The sequence below is a fragment of the Manis pentadactyla genome, chromosome 3 (genome assembly GCF_030020395.1).
Source record: "Manis pentadactyla isolate mManPen7 chromosome 3, mManPen7.hap1, whole genome shotgun sequence".
NCBI lineage: Eukaryota > Metazoa > Chordata > Mammalia > Pholidota > Manidae > Manis > Manis pentadactyla.
In genome coordinates this window covers 135,405,565-135,427,417 of record NC_080021.1, presented here as the reverse complement: position 1 = coordinate 135,427,417, position 21,853 = coordinate 135,405,565, and the positions used below count along the sequence as shown (strand labels likewise).

Sequence of the window (21,853 nt, the reverse complement as noted above, 5' to 3'; positions counted from 1 at the left end):
ATGATGGCAGCTGTTACAATTTCCCAGCAGGGAACCTATCCAGAAAATGGCTTCCAAAGTGCCTTCCATCATGACAAAGTGAACGAGTTAACAGATTTGTGTTTGAGGCATGTTCTTATTAAGCACAGCCTTAATTGAAAGTAATTAAAACTTGGCAAATATTCTTTTCAGATGATTAATAGGCCATCTCCACTTCTCCTTTTGGGAGGTCAGTTGCCAGTTACCAAAAAATGAAACACCTGCCTTTACATCAATGTGCCTGCTGCCCGAAATTTAGCAGCACACAGCATTCCCAAAGCTGTTAAATATGTCCATCGTGCCAAAAAAAATGGGGCCATATGTTTACCTTAGTCCTGAATAAATATGGTGGATTTTGGGACACAGATCTGATTAAAAACTTCTCCCTGGGCCAACATGAAACACCAAGGTAGCTTACTTAGGTATAAGTAATTTATAAAGAGTATGGAATCGGAAGGCAGTGGTCATTTTGGTGGTATAAAACACATCTGTAAGAAAGCATCTCTCAATTTGTGAATTCTTGTTAAGGCAGTTAATATTTTCCATGCTCAGTTTCAGGGAATACATAGTCCCCATGACTTTTGAATGAACCAAGCAAACACTATGTATGAAATTCACCACTGAAGGGCTTTGGAGCAGATCACTAATTATACCAGGAGGTAGGAAGATGAGGTTCTGACCGAAAACCTTGCTTAACACTTGTGATTGTTATTTTCCAGGTAAAGCATCCATTAAGGGGACATTGCATCACCCAGGCATCTCATTCCTTGGTGAGTGTGCTGTATACTCGAAAGCCTCAGAACAGGGGCTCAGTAACTCCAGAATCTTCCCCCAGCAGTTCTCAATATTGTGTACAAGGCCAAGAGCTCTAAGAGGCTGAGCCTGTGACTGAGCCAGAACTCCTGTGGGGTCTACAGGCTGCTCTGAGTCTTTCCGTGGACTCTTACTATCCCTTCTGGTCCAGACCCCATCACAATCACCACTGTTTTTGACCTTTAGAAGAAGTCTTTGAGGGGCTGGTAACACATCATCTTTAATTTATATACAGATGAGGAACAGAAGCTTCAGTTTCCTGTGACTTGCCCAGTATGAGTCGGTTACCTGGAACCGTCCCAGCAGTTAAGGGCGAAGAGAGCCCAACCTGGTGTGGCTCTCCCTCCCCTGCCTGAGGTCCGCTGAGGCCCTGCCCTACAGCCCACTGAGCGCTGAATAGCGAACTCCTCCCTCTGGACTCCCAGACACAAATGCAGAGCTCCTTAGTCTCCACGCCTTCCCACACAGGAACATGTGTTTTTGTGGAAAGACCACACAGAGGAGTCGGGATCTGTGTTGTTTCCAGATCTGGCCTGCACTGGCTGTGTAGCCTGAGTCCAATTATAGAACCACAGCCACATTCAGCTGGAAGGAATTTAGGGATGGCCCCTGCAGGTGCACCCGAGCCCTCGGGGCATCTCATAAAGCAGATTCCTGGGCTTCATCTCAGGTTCTGATTCAGGTCTGGGTGGCACTAAAGATTCTGCTTAGCAAGCTTCCAGGGCATGTCAGTGCTGCTGATCTGGGGGCCCACTTAGTGTCATTGGCCTATGGTAACTCTGTCATAAGACGGCTGGGCAAACTTTCCTAGGGTAAATAGGCTTTGCAGGCCACATGTCTGCATGGCAACTGCTCAACTCTGCCCTTAAAGGTCAAAAGCAGCAGACAATCTATGAACATGGGTATCTGTCTTCTGGTTCATCTTTACAAAAACAGGAGGCAGCCTGTGGTTGCAGCTTGCTGACCCCTCCCCACACATACAGAAATCTGGGTCTCAAGTTCTCTCCCACATGCCTCACCTTCAGCTACAAAATGGGGATATTTTCTCAGTGTTTTCTCCATGGCCATGAGATAAGGGATAATCATATCATAAACATTCTGGATCAGGCACCCTTAGTCCCACACTAACAGCTATACTACTTGACATCTTCATTCACTTTAATAATCATTGAATTTGTCTTTATAAATGTCCCCACTCATCATCACATAAAAACAGGAGGATGTTAAAAGAGACGACATAAGGGATCATTTTGAATGATAATTCAGGGACTTCTTGGTGTCAGAGAATAAAAACACAGAACTCTTAAGGCAACAATGCCTCCCCCCAAAGTAGAACAGAAAATGAGAATTTCACAAGGTCAGTAAGATGAAGCAACAAAGCTTATGATGGTTTGACATTCTGCCTTCGTAAAATATTTTAATTAAAAAACATTCTATAAACAAAGACATAACCCACAAGTTATATTATTTTTTATTCATGTTAGAGTTTCTATCAGTGTTTGAACATTAATGTTTAGAGAGTTTGTACACTTTTGCCTTCCAAGGTTTAAAATGAGAACCACACTAGGTCACAAATGGTAAATAAAACACATTTCACAACCGCGTGTATATTCACTCAATTTCACTCTCTCAACACTGTTAAACATTTCCTTTTCCTTGCTGTCCTTTACAATGAAAAGTGTGCCCCACTCATGTCTCAGCAAAGTTCCAGACATTATGGATTCATCACATATAAATTCTTTAAAAATATACTTCTGTCAAAAGACTTGATGACTACTATGTACACTACAAAAATAAATTTTCATATAAATAAATTATATGGCATACTTTTATCTTTGTAACTGAAATGACACAAACTCATTTCTGCCCAAACTGGCAGACAATGAGACCCAGTTTGAATATTTACTTAAATGCCTTACACTAAGACCTACTGTGAGTCCTTAATGAAAATGTTATATACTCTGATCTATTTAACATTAGTAAGCACTCTATACAAATAAAAGTTCTGTTCAAAGGTAAAACATAGCTGTAATAGTGTCTCCAATAGAAATAAAATCCCTGCGATTTGTTTTGTTATAAACCAGCATGACAAACACTGTAGGAAAAAAATTCTTATGATACAAAATTATAAATATCTGCCAAGATTAAAAAAAAAATTAAAACATCCAAATGAACAAACAAGACAGACAAAATACAACTATTTTAAAGAGAAAGAGAGAGATTCTTGATGCCTGCCAGCCCCCGAGTTCTCCCTTGCCAACATGACTACTGGAGAAAATTCTACGGTGTACAGAAAGCTGGGGCTGTGCAAGCCATCACGCACCACACGAGCTGGGCTCAGGACAGGAGTGAGGCATGCATGAGCCATTCTGCTTCATCTCACTCCTGAACCCAGCCAGGATGTAAGTTTTCTGAGCAGAGCTAGGTGTTAGGTAGTCCAACAGTGTGGCTGAGAGGCACCAAACAGTGGCAGAGGGGCAATTGGGGCCCCTGGCATAGTAACACACTCACCTGGTGGCCACAGGTGGTTTCCGATTAGTATCTTAAGAGTTTTGTGGCAAATTTTAGGGTCTGAGGTCACTACACTGCTGGGTATGACAGGGGGTCCCCTGCCTTTGGATTAAGATTTCCCAGGTGAAATAGGAGGGCATAAAGGGAGCTGCTTCGTCAACACGTGCTGGCCTCTGGTTAAGAGCTGGGGAAGACCAAACTTCAGAGCAAGATGACAGAACTGATACAGAAGCAAATCTTTAAAAATAATGCCTGGTTGAGAGATCTGCCTCCTTATACACTCTTCAGTGGGGTGAATTAGCACCTTCCTGCTCTTCAATGAAAGTCATGTTGAAAGAACGCTTACCACAGTGAGAGGGAAAGCATTTATTTAGGAAGTATGCACCCAAGTTAATAATTAACACACTGAGGAGCATCCTTCTGAAGTTGACATCCTACAGGACCTCTCACCTTGCATCACTGTATTGGAGGCTATTTACTTTTAAAGAAGATGCAAACAGATCCAGAAAGCCCCAACCATGTAATTTAGGAAGAGGGAGGAACAGAAATCATAGGGACTCAAAACATCACCTCTGGGTTTGTGGTGGGCTCAGACTGACAGGTTTTTCTACCCGTAGCAAGGTCATGGTGTCCAAAAGATTTATAGCCCACTCAAACTTTTAGGGGGTGGTGTTCATGTGTGTGTGTGTCTGTGTGTGTTGGTCATGGGGTGGTGGGGGTAGTGGGAAGGAGGTACAATGAAGACTTTAGAGTCTATGTTCGGGGCCCAGCTGGGACTCACCGCTAGGCATGGTCACTAATTCTTTAATACCCACAAAGATAAACAGATGTTAGGTCTACCCTGAGGGTCCAACATCCACCACAATGATCCACAAGAAGGAATGTCTCCCTCCTCTGAGGCACGGACTGGGGTGTCTGGATGGTGGCCAATGACCTTAAGAGATGCCCTGGACTTGAAACAAGTGTGGCGAAGGACAAGGAGGTGTTTAGGCTTGCCCTCCGCCAGCACAGAGTAAGACCGAAACACTGCCTGCTGCAGCCTGGCCAGGGCAGAGCCTGCTACGGGCTGCAGACAGCGAGAGAAGCAAGAGCAGAAGAAATGACAGTGTGGCACTCTGGGGTCCGCACCCGGCTGAACAGAATCGCACCGACACCTGGACCAGCTGCGGGCGCTGCGTGCTTCCTTCATATCTGCTCATTAAATGACAAATTCACCACGCATAGCGTGTTTGGAAGTTAACAGTAACATTTCATACTACCACAGGGTTGTGATATGCGAACTTAAAATACTTTAAACAGAAACCTTTACAAAATAGTCCTATTACATAAGCAATATTTGCATAGAATTATACAGGTAAATTATACAATATTTAAGCAGCAGCAACAGATGCTGAAATTTAGGATGAAGTTAAGCTTGGTTGTGGCACAGAGACCAATGTACAAGCCTGGAGGGACCCAGGGCCAGGCGTGGGGAGCGCAGACCATGCTCCTTCCCATCTGTTCCTTCCTATGTTACATATGTGTACACCTCTTAAATACTTATGGGAATATTTCACAAAATAATACAATTGGTTACAGTAACAGTGAGCTGCTCTCCTGGCACAGCCCACCCATGACCTCCAAGCGGTTCTGGTCAGGGGTGCGGGTGGGGGCGGGGGCTTCCAATCTTTGGCCTCTGCTTCAGATTTTACTCACCATCTAGAAGAAAAAGAGGAAGTCAGACTAAGCAACGTGCATGAGTCTGTGTTTGTAAGGCCAGGGATTGGCAAACCCGATGCACGGGAGACATCAGGAGGGTACATGCAGGGCATGAGGGACGTTCAGGGCATGAGGGGCAGGCAGGGCAAGAGGGGCGTGCAGGGCATGATGGGCGCCTAGAGCATGAGGGACATGCAGGGCTGATGGGGGCTGACCCGCCTTGATGGAGCTCACGTTATAACCACGTGTTACACACCTGTTCCAGCCCTTTACTAGAGGCTGGAAAACAGCTGAAAGGTGAGCTCCAGCCCCTGGAGAAGCCGTGGGGCCTCAGCAGGCTAACAGCAGCACAGTGCCCAGGTGGGATGCGCTGTTCAGCCCGGATGCCGGTGCTGCAGGAGGGCGCGCCCCAACACCCCCCCCTCCCCTCGCACTCCCAGCTTTGCTGTCTGCGGCCCCGCCCACACCCACCTCAGCTGCAGCTGCCCCGGGGCCGCTCCTCACACTCCACGTCCTGCAGCTCTATGACTTCCACCTTGGAGCCCCTCCGTCTGCAGTGGACGCTAGAGGGCACATGCGGGTCCTCAAAGGGCCCGCAGCCAGGGCCGCAGACCTCGGGGCAGGGCACCCCTTGGGGGCTCCAGCTGTGTGCGGGTGGGGGGCGCACAGCCACCGTCACGGACGCCGAGGCTGTCACTGTGGTAACCGGCTGGCAGTAGCCCGTGGTAGTGAATGCTGGGTGCTGGGTGTGGTGGGAACGGGTGCCCCGGGGGCCCGCACGGTCCCTGCTGCCAGGGGAGGGCCCTTCAGCCGAAACCTCAAAGGCGTCTCTGCGTGGCCGATAGGGCGGTGGCCTTGAGCCTCCTCCAGGCGACTCCTTCCAGGGCTGCTGGCCTGGCCGCCCAGGAGGGGCCTTGGCGTCCTGGTGGGGCTGCTGCCAGGGGCTCCAGAGGGGCCGACGTCTGGTTCCGGGAGGGACCACCTGTGGAGTTCGGGGCAGGTTGGTACAGGTGCTCCCAACCTTCCCTCCCTGGCTCCGCTCCCGCCTGGCCACCCACACACAGCTCTTCCCACCCAAGTGTGCAGCCGGCCCACAGATGGCTGGGAGAGGCCCGGGCAGCCAGCAGGGCCTCAACCCACAAAAGAAAAACCTGTCTTTTGAGAACCTCTCAACGTGGCAGAGGCAGGCCTTACTTGGACTCCATTTGGGCTTCTCCGCCATAGCTGGCTGGACACACACGGAGCTGCCCACAAAGGCCGGGCTGTGGCCGCGGCCTCCTACAGCCCAGCACCCACCCTGCCCAGCAGCCAGGTCCCCAGCTCCTCCTCTCCCTGAGCTGGGAGCTCCTGGCCCTGGCCGGCCCCAAGGCAGGACACCAGCAGAGCCGACTGTACCCACACTGCTGAGCGCAGCAGTCACGAGGGGCCAGCGGCTACTGACATTTAAACGGACTGAAATGCAAAATTCAGCTTCTTACTCACACCAGCCACATTTCAAGTGCTCAGAGCTACATGGGGCCAGTGGTTCCTGTGCTTGGGAGCAGAGTGAGCACTGCCACCGTCACAGAAAGCTCTGCGGGCAGGGCTGCCGTCCGCTCACTAGGAGTCTGGCTCCTGGGTCTCTATACAAAGCACAGAGCGGCACAGTGGCCACATCAATCAGAAGGACCGTGACCAACTTCAGAGTCGTCCAGCTTGTACCTATTTTTAGGCTCCCGCTGAACAAAACCAGATTCACACTGCAGCTCAGCGGGGGTCGCCACGGGGTGGGGGGGCGGGGATTTAGATTATTGGGCTGGTCTCGCTCTCTTCCATGGAGGGCTGCTCTGGCTGGGGACTGCAAGACCCATTTCCTGGAGGGACGGCAGGAGGCCCCTGACTTGGAGCAATGGGAGTTTCAGGACCTCTCTTGGGTTTTGCACACTGTACTCCAGGTGTGGGGGGCTAAAGACATCCTGGGGAGCACAGAGCAGCCTTGCAGAAGGCACCCCCAGGCTGCTCGTGCTTTCCTGGATGACCAGAGGCTAACCTTCTCTGCTCCTTCCCACCACCTAGAATATGACCTTGGAACCACACAAGCTTCTGGTAAAGTCTCAAGACAAGTAAAAGTAACAGACGTGGGAGGTGGGAGGGGGAAAATCACTTCTGCCAGCAATAAATTAACACTACTTTTTGAACTATGATTCTCAAAAGCGACACAGCTTAAAAAAGAGAAAAAAAGGGCAAGGCTTTACCTGTGGCCCCAACAAGATGCACAGCGGTGCTATGTGTAGTCGCCACTACTGGCCCTGCTTTGCTAATCTGCGGGAGACCCAGCCATGTGAGAGTGGCATTTTTGTAGTTTAAGAAGAGTCACATTGGCAATTCTACTGAACTAGGACTTTGTCTTTGCGTCTTCTCTCTCTGTGATTTGCTGTTCGGTGCAGGCAGGGGCCCCTGGAGTGACTTACAGTGGAGCGGGCAAAGACCGGGTTGTCGGTGGCCTCCACGATCACTTGGTGGGCAGGACCCCCTGCGCCCTGCTGGGCCTCATAGTGCTGCAGCTCCTCACTGATGCCTGACACTGTTGTCTGAGAACTGTACTCGGAATCAGAGGAGTCAGACCCATTGCTGGTGTGACCGGGGGGCACGGTGAACCGGACCACGCTGGGGGGTGGCTCGGGGGACGGGGTGGGCAGCCGGTTCAGCCCGTTGGCTGGAGACACCTATTTAAGGAGATGCCACATTACAAGTGTTATCATCCATTCCCTGTTGTCCACACGCAAAAAAGTTCAATGCCCAGTAGTGTTCAGGGGTCTCTGCCCCACCCCCATCTCCCACCAGCCTGTGTTCACCTCCTCCTCTCTGTCACCCCAGGGACTATCAGGTCTGGCAGCTGGAGCAAAAAGGGCCACCCTTGTCTGTGCTTGTGCATTGGAAAGGCAGGTGTGTCCTTTCCCCTGCTATTCTAGGCCAGATTCTCATTTTGCGTGGATTTAGACTAGGCTGCCAATCACCTGGTTTAAGAAAAACAAACCAAACCAGTCCAAATCCCCCAAAACTATTAAAGAGAAAACAACAATAGCTATTGATGTGTTTACTGAAAGAGCAAACAATCAGGAATGTGGATATACTTAAATATCTAAATTAAGAGTGACACCAGGAAAAAAAGCATTCAGGTGGCCCGTGGGTTGCACCTCACGCCAGGCATAATCACTGACCTCAGGATATGGTCCAAACAGGGACAAGAGGACGGGGAGCAAGACCAGCCCATTGAGGACGCCCAGAGTTGTTAGGATCACCAGGACAGCAAAGAAATACCTTGAAGATGGAGGGAAACAGAAACATTCACTGTGGCAAAGGTGGACAAGGCTGCCCTTCCCATGCCCAGTATCGCAGCACATCAGAGCCCAGACCCACAGGGGTGGTTACGAGACCACAGCTCAGGCTCAGCCCGAGAAGAGCCACTGTGGTTGTTCTTTAACTTATGGCTCTGGGGACTACATTCCACAGCCCAGAGTGGCAGTTCAGGAAGGGATGCAAAAAACATGAGTTTGTTAATTTGCTGAAATCCCCTGGCATGGAATGTTATCTACTAATGTGTTACACAAACACAGAAATATGGGATGCGAACTGAATGGCTGTGCAGACTGAAAGCACAAACACAATGCCGAGGGGCCCTGCTCACGAAAACCCAGCAGAAGCAAACAAATGAAGTGAAGGGTGTAGAATTTAAACAATTTCACCCAGGAGGAAAAGCAGCCCGCGTCTGCAGGCCGCTAATCCACTAGAATCTCTAATTAAGTCTCCGGTGTATCAGGTGAGGCTTTACCTGGGCTTTCATTAGTCACAACTTTCTGCCTAGGATTCTGTGAGTTCCAGTTTTACCAAAGAGCTCCAATTACAACCTTTTTAGAACACAGGAACTGGCTTTCTGCAGAGGGAGCGCCGCCCATTCTCTGGTTGTCGAGGCACTCGCAGGGGAGGGTGGGCCACAGTGACGGGCCTGCTCTGCGGGCCAATCTTTTGTTGGACAATTTAGCATCTCTGAATACTCTTGTTTTGCGTCAGCCAATTCAAACATAAAGGCCACAGCACCATGAAGAAGAGGAGAGAGCACAGAGCCCTGTTTTCCCACCATTGAGGGCTGGGGTCTGGGACCCTTCATGAATACCAAGGTAAATGTGTCAGCCCGGGCCAGCAGCCCACGCACTGCACACAGCTGGAAGGAGCAGGCTCCACGCAAACCTGCCTTTCTGTGACTGAGGACGCCTGGGACAATTCAGGCAGTGGGCTGGGGTGGGGGGAGCTCAGGACGTTCTGAGAAGAGGGAGGGTGTGATATCTATCTGTTAATGGTTCTCTTGATCATAAAATGGAACAGGCCCCAAACTTTGCCATGTCTATACATGTTTTGACATCAGATGAAAGGAGAGAGAAACCCTATAAAAATACAAATACCTCACAGCTATTGTAAACACTAGAAACTTCAGAGCCGCATTAGTAGGAACTGAGCAGCCAGAGTCCTGCACTAATGTAAACTGCTGGGACCTGAGGTGGACGCATGTATCAGCAGCAGGCATTAAAACATTTGCATCCCATCCATCTAACTGCAGAATAAACAGACCACTTAGATTTCGGACGGCTAAGTATATACAGTGTCTGCTTATTCAGGCGACCTCGGTGAGGGCTTTATCAGGTTAATCCATCCAGTTCTAGAAAATGGGAAGCCCTTTTAAGTGCTTGAAACAAGAACCCTGATACCTCTGGGCGAGAACAAGAAGCCACAGCTTGGATGAGAGGGCCAGGATTCCGCCTCCATCCAGCTTCCCCATCGGTTGCTCTAATTCACGCTGTTTCCTTTCTGTCTGTGGCTCCCTTAGCGTCCCCACAAGGCCGAGTGAGATCCTCTGAGATCCCACTGCACCATGTTCTCCCACGGGTTTGAACTGCTCGTGAACTTCTCTCCCCACCACAGACCATAAGCTACATGGAGAGGGACTGGGTCCATGTTACCTGCTATTGTGTGAAATGGCACTTATGAGGTACTTGTAACATTGTGTTGAGTGAGAAATTACACAAAAGAAACTCTGATATGGGGCTTTTATACCACAAACTACTAATGCCAAGCATGTGCATGCTGCAGAAATACAGGAAAAGCCGAAGTCAAGAGCTTTAAGACCCAGACCAAGACTTTGGTCACATTTAGTTACGTATCTATCTGGCATAGGCACACGAGAGTGTACAAATTGGCTTGTTGATCAATAGTCTGTGTTGAGAGGACCAGCAGTGTGGCATCCACTGGCAGCTGGCTAGAGATGCAGACTCTGCTTGCCTACCAAAATCTGACCTGCATTTACAGAGAATCACCCATTACAGTCTGAGATGTCCTGGTCAGCCCTGCAGAAGCCATTTCATCTCTTCACCCACCCCTAACCAAGCTACAAGGAGCAAATGCTGGTGCTCATTCTAGGAAGGTTAAATGTCCATGATGTGAACTGCCCCATGGGGCATGCCACAGACCCCGTACACTGATCTTGCTTCCCTAGTAAGAAACAGGCTGAAACTTAAAACCTTCTTCTTTTTACCTGAAATGAAGGGCCTGTCAGACACACACCGGGAAAGCCTGCAGTGATTCTCTACCAGAGTCATGTCCTCTCCTTTCAGGTACCTCCCTCCAGATTCCTGCAATGTCCCCAACAATCCAGTCACTGCTCACCTGTAGTTCTGCCTTACTAATTCTGGACTTTCCTCTGCCTGCTGATGATTCTGGCCTTGCCCGTCCACGAAGCAGCAGGGCCACATCCAAGAGTGGCTCCTTCATAAGGCTGCAGGGGCTGATCAGAGAAGAAAAGGGTTCTGCCTTTCTCAAAGTCTTTCCTAAGGAAAACTTGGTCTCCCTTTTAGACTTCAGTCACATTTTTCATTAATCAGAAATGGCTTGTCCTGAGGTCCAGGAGTGGTATCCAAACTAGGCTTGGATTTCCAAAACTCGGTGCTTAAGTCCCATATGAAATGCTTGCCAAGTCCTAGTGGGAACTCGGATGTGAGATCTGGGCATGTTACCTTCAATTCCTAGAAGACTAAATTCTAAGCGACAATTTTAGGTACTTGCAATCTGTCCTTCCCACAGTTGTGAAGAAGGGAAGGTGAAATTCAGTCAATTGACAGCCACAGTGTGCTTCTATTTCTGACCTGCGGAACCCAAACTGGAGATCAGGTGTCCCTTGAGCTTCAAGCTGAGGAGGTACCTTTGCCTCTAGTCCCAAACTCTTCACCTTTCCCCCTAAGACCTTTGGAGGAGAGCCTGTCTGTATACCACATTGCAGTTAATAACCTCAAAGAAAGTGGAGTCACGGTTGGTGGCAAGCATTTCACAATGAATCCATACATCACAACATCAGACCTTAACATGTATGGTTTTTATTTGCCAGTTATAGAGTGATGAAGCTGTGGAAAAAGCCAATAGAATTGCAGAGAATACATGTCACAACCCCCCAGACAGTCAAGGAAAAGCCGCAGAGGCCAGTTGGCAGTGATGATTCCTCACATGTGCGTCCTCTCTCAGGGCCGCTTACCTGACAATGAAGTCAAACTCAGACCCGGCGAGCATCAGCACTCCCAGCAGCGTAGAGACAGCCCCGTCGAGCACGGGCGCGAACATGTGCTCCAGGGCGAGCACGGCCCTGCGGTTCTCGTCACCAATGGCCGTGAGAAATGCCTGCACAAGGAGTTTGGACATGAGAAACCCGCGCTTGATGGCCGACAAGGTCTGTCTTCTATGCCACGAGCGGTGCAGCCTCCTTCTACAGGACCTGCCAGGCCTCCTGGTTAGCTCCTGGCATGTTAATCGGGGCTGACGAGGAGCTAAGTCTACATGGCCTGTTTGTGCTAGGACTATCGTGTTTGGTGTTGATATAAGTCAAACAGCAACAAGAGAAGACAGAAAGCACATTTGCTTACAATGAACACCAGACCCAGACCACACAAAGATGAACAAAATGTCCCCTTCTTTTCACTGCAACTCACCACTGGGTTTCCTCCCCAGCTCAGTCTCTCACGCCACTCACGTGGGAGACGCCCTGCTGTGAAAGCAGTTTGCCTGGTTTTTTGGAAGGTTGAGGTCTTACTTCCAAATGGGTTTGGCTTGGTGTCATGTGTGACCAGGTGCTAAAACCACATTCCCTTGTGGCTGTGCTGAGGTTAGGACCTGTCACTGTGTTCACTCACGTGTGTGCTGTACACCTGAGCACCGCAGGGGTATTGCAGGACATGGAAGATATGACATCCAAACCAGGCCTGCTCTAACTAAGTGTGTAGGTGTGCACAGTCCCCACCTCCTGTGCATCCTGAAGCTCTGCTAAGCCATGGATGATGCCATGCGGCAACTACGGAGTTCATCCCAGCCCATTATTGGACTGCTGGCTTAGAGTGGGACCCAGGATCCTGTCATACTGTGAGCCAGTTACTGTCACCCCTGGCCTGGTCCTGTTGTTTCGTGAGCTGTTTACCGTCATCCCTGCCTGATCTTGCAGTGGGACCAACAGGGAGGGAGGAGCCTGGCTCAAGCTCTCTCTGCCTCAAAGTTCAGGCCGCTTTGGGATATGATGAGAAGGTGGGACTCAGAGCCTGTGGGCCACAGCTCCTAAAACATCCAGGCCTCCAACACACTGCAGGCGGCATCCCCATCCTCACAGACCCTGGGGGGTGCACCAAGGCTGTCCCCCTCAGCGCGTGGAGCAGAAGTATGTAAAGCCTCCAAACGCTCACACTCCTCTCTAAGTGGGCACGCTGTGTGCATGTGCACTGCCAGAGACGGAGGGAGGTGACAAGACGGCCCGGCACCACTTACTCTGTGCTGCACTTGGGCCACAGGGCCATGAGCATCGGTGGGGGCTCTCCTCTCACCCAAGACATCTGTTGCCTAAACAGCAAACTGAAGGACCCCAGTGATTCCCTGGAAACGTCCAGGGAAGGAGTCCTCTTCATCACTCTCACTCTATCGCCTTACCGACCTTGTAAGAGCAGAAACCACCATACTAAATAGGCTTCTGCAACCTGGTGAAGTTAAGGACCCTGTAGCCTGTGTGGATAGGCCACTGAAGACGACCTGGGCTGCAAGCACCGAGCAGAGGTTACACTGGCAAAGCCCAGTTCCCAGAACAGGATCCTGCATGAGCAGCAGAGGCGCTCCGGAACTGGTTATTCAACTGGTGTGGGTGTGGCTACAGGTTAAGGGCTGCAGTCAGCGCCTCCACTGTGAAAATCTGTTCTGGGATGCTCCTGCTTGCATTTGTGTCAGAATACAAGGACATGTGGGTTCTTAATCCACACACATGGTTTCTCTTTTCTGAAGAAATGACATTAGAATTATGTGTTCAAAGCTATATAGGCTGGTGGGGTCTTCTTTTTAAAAGATCCTCTCCCTTCCTCAAGGCTCAAAGAAGGAAAGTAATTTGGGTAGGCTCAGCATTTAAAGAATACTGTTTCTGTATTATACACTGGAGGAAAAACGGGACTTCAACAGAACATTCCTTCTGAAACACAGGGTTTACAATTGCTATGCGGCATAAAAATGGCCCAGGAAGGGTCCATGTCAAAGGACTAAGAGAGATCAGGCAAAAGCACACGTGTGGACATGCACATCATGTGCTGAGCCCAAATCAGCACTAGAGGTTACAAAGCAAGGCTAAACGTAATCCAATTCAAGTCCAATGCTAGGTTTCCAGAGGCTGGTTTTATTCAGTCAATAAATCCTTCCTGAATGCCTACCAACAACCCCACAGACTTGGGCAAAAGCCCAAGTCAGATGGAATATCACTTACACACTGTTGTAGGCTTCTGAATCATTCTCTGGTAAATGGATACCATGGGCTTGCCTCTTGCATGAAGGCTCCTCCTGAAGTCTAACTTCCTCCAATAGCATTCTTGGGATTGGATGGGAGGAGAGGTGGATGTCCTGCTCAGGAGCTCTCCTCCGACTCCTGCTGCCACAGAGCTGGAGGACGGGTGGGCTCGGGTGGCAAGCGGGTGCCTCAGTGCTGAGCACCTCCACTTGGGTCACCGGCCCCAGGGTATCTCCCAGCTGCCAACTTGCTTCGCCCTTGGTTGTGCCACCCCACCAAGCCTGAGTGTGGCCTCGCCTCACCCCCTCCTTTACCGTGGTGTTTTACATTGTGCACACCCCCCATCTGTCTTAGGAACAAAGCTGACAACAGCACCCATGGGGACACTCATGACACCCCAAATTAGCAGGATCCTTCCTGGACCCCACGGACACTGACATGGCCCAACGGACTTTGCCCTTTGTCCCTGTGACACCTATTAGGTGTGTTCCTTGATGCTGGAGAACATGAAAAGGTTCCTGACTTGGAGACACCAAGAGCTAAAGAAAGTATGTTGCTGTCTCATAAAACTTTAGCTGGAAACTCTCCCCCACGTACCAGAGCAATGTGAACGGTGAATTCCACTCCGATGCCGACAGAAGCAACCAGGATGACCACGGGTACAGCGCTCAGCTTGATGCCGATGAGGCCCATCATGCCAAAGAGCTCAACAGTCATCAGTGCAAGCACCGCCACCTTGAGGAAGACACACAGGTGAGTGGCTGGGCACAGGCACCCTTCAGGGGCTGGAAACCAGGGAGGTGTTAAAGTTCCGACATGGTCTCGCTGCAGAGCAACAGCGAAGAAACAAGGGGACCCGAATACCCAAGGCATCAACTTGCTTTAACTTCGCCCAACTGTCTCTACGTCCCACTTGACGTCTTGGGTGAGGCTTGGGGACAATCCTAGGGCAGCTGCTTTGGGTCAAGGTACGGGATACATGAAGGCAAAGTTTAGGATCTACTGCAAATTGTTTTTCCAATATATCTGCTCTAGAAAGAAAAAAAAAAATGTTCCCAACTATTCCGCCAGAGCTACTTATGAAGAATTACATGGATGTGGACTCATCACCAGCTACAGATTTAGCACAGTTTAAAAAAAGGTGTCTCCTTGAGTTGCGATCTTAACCACGAGAGATAATCTCAAGTTAGAGCTGAAACTTCAGAGTTTTTGCCTTACCCTCCACTCTAAAGAAAGCAGACAGGATGGGGTGAATGGAAGTTCTCTGTTATGTAAAAGTAGCTTTGCTTTTGTTTTGAGAACCTGTGGGTTAAGTGAGGATGACTGGGGAGCAAGTTAAGTTGGGGAAAGGGGGCTCTACCTCAGCTGATGTGGGTCAGGTTACTGGCCCTTCACTTTGAAGGAATGTGGAGTAACTGGGGTGGACAAGGCAAACAGTTAAGTCCAAGGAAAAGCTTTTATTTGCCTTTCATCTGCCTTATACAAATCTGCAGGGAGAAAGAAAAGCTCTGAGGTAGACTATGGAGTTTCTTGGGCCCAAAGGGAGAAAACTGCAAGTAAAATGATAAACTTTACATGGATGGAGGTGGACAGTGGTGGCAGGGTGAAGGCCAAGAGCAGTAAGAGTCCCCTGGGTCTTCTGTTAATAAGCTAATGAACGGTGGATGGCATCAAAGGCTTAAGTACCGTGGCAACTCTGACAGACTAAACATTTTCCTTTAACATACCTGCTGCACAGACTCGGGGAGCAGAAATAAGACCCAGTCTGTTTTTATAATTTTGGTATTTTGAAGGCTATATCACAGTTCATGGAATTTAAACACTGCCACGACTTTGTTAGACTCTATATGAAACTTACTTCAAATCTGAGAGTACTGTACTTGGAGAAATGGTTAGCAGTACCAGTTTATCATTTCCCCCCAAACTTAAAACACACACAACACACAAACCCTTATGAAGGTTTATCTCCGTATGTCATTGTCCAAACTTCTCTAATTATCCCTCCACTTAGAAGGACCTTCTCTATAGTAGGTCTGTGGTGTAGTTTTACAAAATAACACTTGGAGAAAAAAAAATTAGTTACGTCCATATTTAATAAATGCTCACGGTGTTTGTTTAATGAATGCTTAAAACTGCTATGGAAGGTGTGCCTGAAGACTCCCCTATCTTCACACAGAAAGTGTAAAGCTGTAGCAGAGGGGACATGAGAGTTAAGGCCATTAAGTCTCTACCTAACTGTGAACCCAGCCACCTCCAGCAGAATAAATATAGTATGGGTGATGCAATCTATACCCTCCTCCAGAGGCCCAGACATAAACAAAACTTGCCGGCTGCAGCAAGAGCTATGCTGAAAGGAATTTGACTTCCACAAAGACCCTCAGAGTAAACTCACAATGATCCCAGCAGTCCAGGGGTTCAGGAGGAAGATGGCACACACGAGGAACGTGCAGGCCAGCACTACGCTGATGGACAGCAGGAGCCAGTGGCGCAGACCAATGTACTGTTCCCAGAAGAGGAAGGGGTAGCCATTGGGGTAGCTGGGGAGCCCCAGGCTCGTGTAGTTGTTGCAGACGGCTCGGACCTTCTCAATTGCTTCCACGAAGTCAGAGGTGTCCCGCAAGCCATTGAGGTAGAAAGGGAACTGAGCGTATTCGATGGGCTCTGCTGCTGGGACTGGACAGAGGCGACAGGGAGAGCCTGTGGGTGAGGCAGTCCTAGCAGCATGAGCGAGGCGAGCAGATGCAAGCCAGCATGGGGGACACGGCACCAAGTCCCGCTATTACCCACACAGAGGTGTGCCCCCGGAATCCCCTCCAGTTGCAGTAAACAGAGAATGAACTCCAAGAAAGCCCACTCACCACACTTCTTTCAACATGAAGGGCAGACAATACCTGGCAGTGTTTGGGACTTTACAATTCTAATCTTTGGTTTAAAAAAATGTTAGGCATTATCAACCTTTGATTTTTTGCAGGGAGCAGGGGGAGCCTGTGACATGTAAATTTATTCACCTTTGATGAATTTAATCTTCTATAAGCAGCCACTTTTGTAATGGGTCTAAACTTCAGAATTCAACTGAGGGAACATTTTTTTGTTCAACTGATAGTGTAAAACTAAGTTCAGACTATTTTTTAACTCAATCGCATATGAGAACAAAATAACGCCAAAGTCATGCCTGAGAAATATGCTTAACTCTCTTATCCTTTTAGTGACCTAACACACTTAAACCTTCCATGCTTCTTTTTAATGCAATGCTAAGTCTTCAGCAGCAGGGGAAGAAATCCTTCCACAACAAGCATTTCTTACTGCCGTTGTGTGTTCCAGATCCTTTGGGGTCATTCAGTTGACTTGCTAAACATGATTTGCCCTATTATAATCTCAACTATAAATTTTCATTAAGACAAGCCTTGGCTGCCTGCCACCAGGCTCTGGGGTTTAGATACAGGGAAGCACAACCCGCATGCTCTCCAGACATGTTTGCAAAGGGACCCGTCTTCTTCTTTCTCACGTTTTCCCTCAGCCTCTGGTCCAAGGTATAAGCTACTAATATCTCTAACATAAATGAAAATTAAATCCATACAGAACCACCTTTCGAAGTCAGGCAGAGAGGTGAAAGGAAGAGGACGCTGCTGTATACAGACTTTTCTGCTCTGGTTTAAACAGCTCTGACAGAACACAGGTGCTTGGTGGCTTACAGGAACAACCCAACTTGCCAAAAATCCCTTCAACACCAGAGTCGACAAAGTTAAGATAAACATATAATCCCCAGTGATAAAACTTTGCAATAGTAAAATAACACTCAACCTGGAGGTGTCCCCAGCTTTTCACATGGAACAGCTGGTATTAAAGAGAGATGCCTGGTAGACGTCTTAGAGTTAAGTCTAAAAACGGAGATTAGAGACTCTTATTTCTCAACGTGATAGAGCACGGGTTGTATTCCATTACACGCCCTCATCTATCTCCCAGAGTTTTAAACTAAAAGAAACACATTGTTCTGTTTACACTTTTGAACCCTGGGTAGCGTCAGCGAACGAGGGCCCTGACCAAGCTTGTAAGACCAGGGCAGGCCCCTGTGCTCGCTGGCCTTTGATGGAGGCCTACTTACTTCTCAGTCTGGTTTCTGGCATGTAGTCGGCTTTATCGTGGACCCACTCAGGACGGTGGGGCCTGATGTTGGCCTGGGAGGCGGCATAAGCCACAGGGTCATTGCTCACCCAAGCGGTCAGGTAGATGTAGAAAGCACTGGGATTAATGATGCCGTCTGCATCCACCAGGCGCCGTTTAGTCAACTGTGAAATGGGAAGAATAGGGGCCTTTCAGAATGGGGTTTGGGGCAAAGAGACGCCAGTATCAGTAACAATATTCTAGCATGCCCTTTGCCTGGGAGTGTAGAAAACCCCAACACACCTTTGGTTGCTTTCAAAATGCACTTATCAGAGGATGCAATAATCGGCGTGTTTATAACACACACACAGTTCTGCAGATGGCCCAGGACTCAACTGAACCAATTAAATCTGAAGGCTGAAGGACCGTCTGAAGCCAAGGCAAAGAATGAACAATCTGGAGAAACATATTTATAGGAGGGGAAGGGGGAAAAACCTGGCAAGAATCCCCATACACGTCTGTGTGCAGTTAACCTCTGCTGTTAACACTGAAGGAAATGCCACCCAGTAAATGGAGGAGAGCTATAAAAATAAAACAACATCTGTATAAATTTTGCTAACACTAGCTAGCCTCCTATGACCTGTGTATTCCACATGTGCCCATCGCAGAAAGTAGAGGGACTGGGGCAGAGCCATGGCCTTTCTGGGCAACCTTATTTCTAGAGAAGAGGCCACATTTAGAATGCTGTGTCCCATGTGTGGCTGATACCACACTCCCTGGAAAGTAGGTCTGTGGGCTTTGCGCAGGTGAAGATACAGAGACATATACATATGCACACACCTTCTTCCTGTTTACTTTAGATTCAGGCTCAGTTCCAACCCTTTTGGTCTTTTTGAACAAAAGGAAAAACACATGACAGCAGTTAACAGAGAAAGAGTGAAGGAAAGATAGTGGATGAGAGGGAGCGCGGGATGTCAGTGATCTGGATTCAATTAATCCACAGGACATGTAACAACTGCATGTCTTCAAGCTGCCTCTGGAATTACATAGCGCAGCCCATGGCCTCTGTGTGCAGCACACTGCTCTCCCTCCCAGGCAGTGGAAGGGACACCTGGGGCCCGGCCCAGTCACACTGTTTCACGGCGTCCCTGGTGCCTGACACCGGGCCCAGCCCCCAGGTATCCCCTGCTATCTCTTGGGCTCCTCTGCCCACATCTGTGTCAAACCTGACAGCCAGCGGTGTGCAGCCGTAAAGCACCGCGTTCACACTCCCTAACAACTCTGAACAACGTACTTTGTAAATCTGTCACCTTTAATGCCAGCAGAAAAGAGGAGACAATAAACAGAGCTGCTAGGAAGATCATTAGCATGACAGTCTTCTGCTTGAAGGTGAAGCGACTAAGCTACAAAGAGCAGAGGGAACTGGATCTGGGAGAGCCAGTAGTAGTGTTGGACTCGTTTGAAATCAGAAGGGTCCAAACACCCCCAGCCTGCCTGAGGAACCCCAGGGGATGTGCTGGCTTCCAGTGTCAAAGCGAAGATACACAAGCAGTTGGAGAATATGATCACCAAGTAAAACAGCTCTTACACTTAAAAGAGTGAGAGGGACGGGGAATCTGCTTGGATTTTGAGGCTTTGCATTGTCTGCTTCGCCCTTGACAGGGCAACCTGCCTGTCCTCCTGCTCACCCCCCAGGCCAGGGTGGCCCAAAGGAAGGAAATGCAGTAAAACCTTTCATCTCCTAACCCATTCACCCACCCAAATGATCGCGGCCCAATAAATTGACTTTCCAAGTTCCAGTATCACCAAGACCAACATGGTAACAGGCACCAGAATTCGCAAGTGAACAGAGGACACAGTGTCCCTCACACCTCAGAGGTGCCTTGACTATACTTCCTCGTGACTAGACTAGTGCTCCCGTGACTATTTCCCGTCAGATGCGCAAGGCGAGGCTCTCTGGCTCGCCTGCGGTGGCACAATGGCCAGGGGGATGAAGTGAATCAGCACCAACCAGCCCGAAGCTTCGGGGTCTCCAGAGACCACAGATTTGGCGCGGCAGGCAGCCCCCAGCTCCACTCAGCAGTGCCCCCCGGAATGCCCAAGGTGGGGACGGTGAGAGTACCTGACTGATGTCGATGGGCTTATCGCGGCTGCCAGTTTGCACCAGGAGTTTGTAGGCGAGGACCCCATCGTCTGATCCATTTTTGTAATTGTTTGGCATGATTTTCCCAGTTTCCCAGTCACTGTCAAATGCATCCTGCAGCCCTAGAAAAGGCAAATATGTGTGTAATACATTACAACTCTTAACAGGGATGACCCTGGTCCTCGCGGAGTAGGCTGACACCAAGCGAGGTGAGACGTAAGTGACATCACCCCAGACACTCCATTCTACTCCAAGTTCAAGTGATATGATTAGATTTTTCAGGATTAAAGTGACAGTTGCTAATCATCATTGCTTCTAAGGCAGAAGGGGGAATCATTTGTTTTAACCTTTACATTAAGGAAAAAGCACTGCCCTCTTCTCTCCCATGCGAGAGAGAGCTCAGGGAGAGCTGGCTGGCTGGTGGCGAGCAAGACGCACTGGCTCTTGACTGTTTCATGCCACTGTCGGACATGAAGCCACGGGGTCTTCCATGCAACCAGAATTCCACTCTGAGGGAGAAAAACACATTCAAACCCCCAACTTCAAATAGCAACTCAGCAGCTTCTCGAGCCCAGGGTGAGGGAACACGATTCTGTCAATTTGTTCCATCTGTTCCACTTGTGCAGCTAATACAAGCTGTGGGATCAGCGGCCAGGCTGTGTAAAGATCACAGCCAACACCTATTCACTCCTGACTATTCTCTCCTTTCTGCCACCCTTCCTTGGGAGAGGGGGTGAAGGGCAGGAGAGGGATGGGAGGGGCCGTGTGTGCGCGCCGGGAAATGCCTCACCGGGCAAATTTGGATCCGATTGAGAACAGGAAGCCACAGGCCAATACAAGGGGGGCTCTGTGAGAGCAGATGACGAACCGCAAGTGGGAGGGAAGGAAAAGGGCTTTCTGGTCCTGGGGGAGGGGCGGGCCTGCCAGCCCCACCACACACAGCTGGGCTTGGCCTCTGTAATCAAAACCATCATTACAGACCTGATGGCTTGGCTACAGCTGTAAAGAGATAAGCGGGTTGGAAGAGAAAACAGGGCCCTGGTGACCTGGCCTTAAGGTCTGAGCGATGGCTGCGTGCACACTCTCCTCTGGCACTCCCGCCCCTTTTCCCTCATGCCGCTCCTCCCAAACCACCTCCCAAGTAGAACTCCCAAGCCCCCGCAGCTCAGGAAACCACATCTTTTGAACAGCCTGCACATGGGTCGGCCGCGGCAGTAAGGAGAGAGGGCTCATTTCATTCTATTAGTGCTCGAACTGGCTAAGTGCTTGGGGTTTGAAGCAGGGTTGGAAGGGAGCACAGGACCCTGCCTCTCTCTTAAACGGCGCCTCCGTCCCCTCCCCACGCTGCTGTGGCACTGTTTTTATAGGAACAATGTGGGGATAAGGCTATGGGCTCAGTGGGGGAAGGAGGCTGCTGGTGGGGGGGGAGTGTGTGGTGGCAGGCAGGACCACCTGCGTGGCTCCAGCTCCCACCGACCATCTCAGAGCAAGCACGGCTGCACCAGGCCAGCCCAGCAGATGTTATTTTATGACCTAAAGCCTTTTTTCTGTTTGTGAAAAAAATAAACAGGAGAGGGAAAACATCCCCCACTCTGGCCCACCTGCCCCCAGGAAAGAGAGGCCCAGCCTGTTTTCCTGTAACAGAATTTTCATCCCTCAGGCTCGGGTGGTGCTTAACCCTTTCCCTCCTGACCTGCCAACCCCAAGGAGCAGGGACTCAGGGCTGGCACTGATGACCCCTCCCT

The 21,853-nt window shown here is 49.6% G+C and overlaps 1 protein-coding gene across 5 annotated transcripts in view; it reads right to left on the bottom strand.

Annotated features, from left to right (window-relative positions):
- Positions 1–2,279: 2,279 nt before the first annotated feature.
- The window catches only part of PTCH1 (patched 1), a 65,933-nt gene continuing 46,359 nt past the window's right edge, over positions 2,280–21,853 (bottom strand). For all 5 annotated transcript variants that reach the window (XM_036904376.2, XM_057498492.1, XM_057498493.1 and 2 more), the window contains 9 exons: positions 20,088–20,230; positions 17,967–18,150; positions 16,257–16,537; positions 14,462–14,599; positions 11,597–11,739; positions 8,241–8,340; positions 7,491–7,745; positions 5,512–6,022; positions 2,280–5,040 (listed from right to left, as the gene is read on the bottom strand). In XM_036904376.2, coding sequence (XP_036760271.2) covers positions 5,513–6,022; positions 7,491–7,745; positions 8,241–8,340; positions 11,597–11,739; positions 14,462–14,599; positions 16,257–16,537; positions 17,967–18,150; positions 20,088–20,230 — 1,754 coding nt within the window. In that variant the 3' untranslated portion in view covers positions 2,280–5,040; position 5,512. The remainder of the gene's footprint in view (positions 5,041–5,511; positions 6,023–7,490; positions 7,746–8,240; positions 8,341–11,596; positions 11,740–14,461; positions 14,600–16,256; positions 16,538–17,966; positions 18,151–20,087; positions 20,231–21,853) is intronic.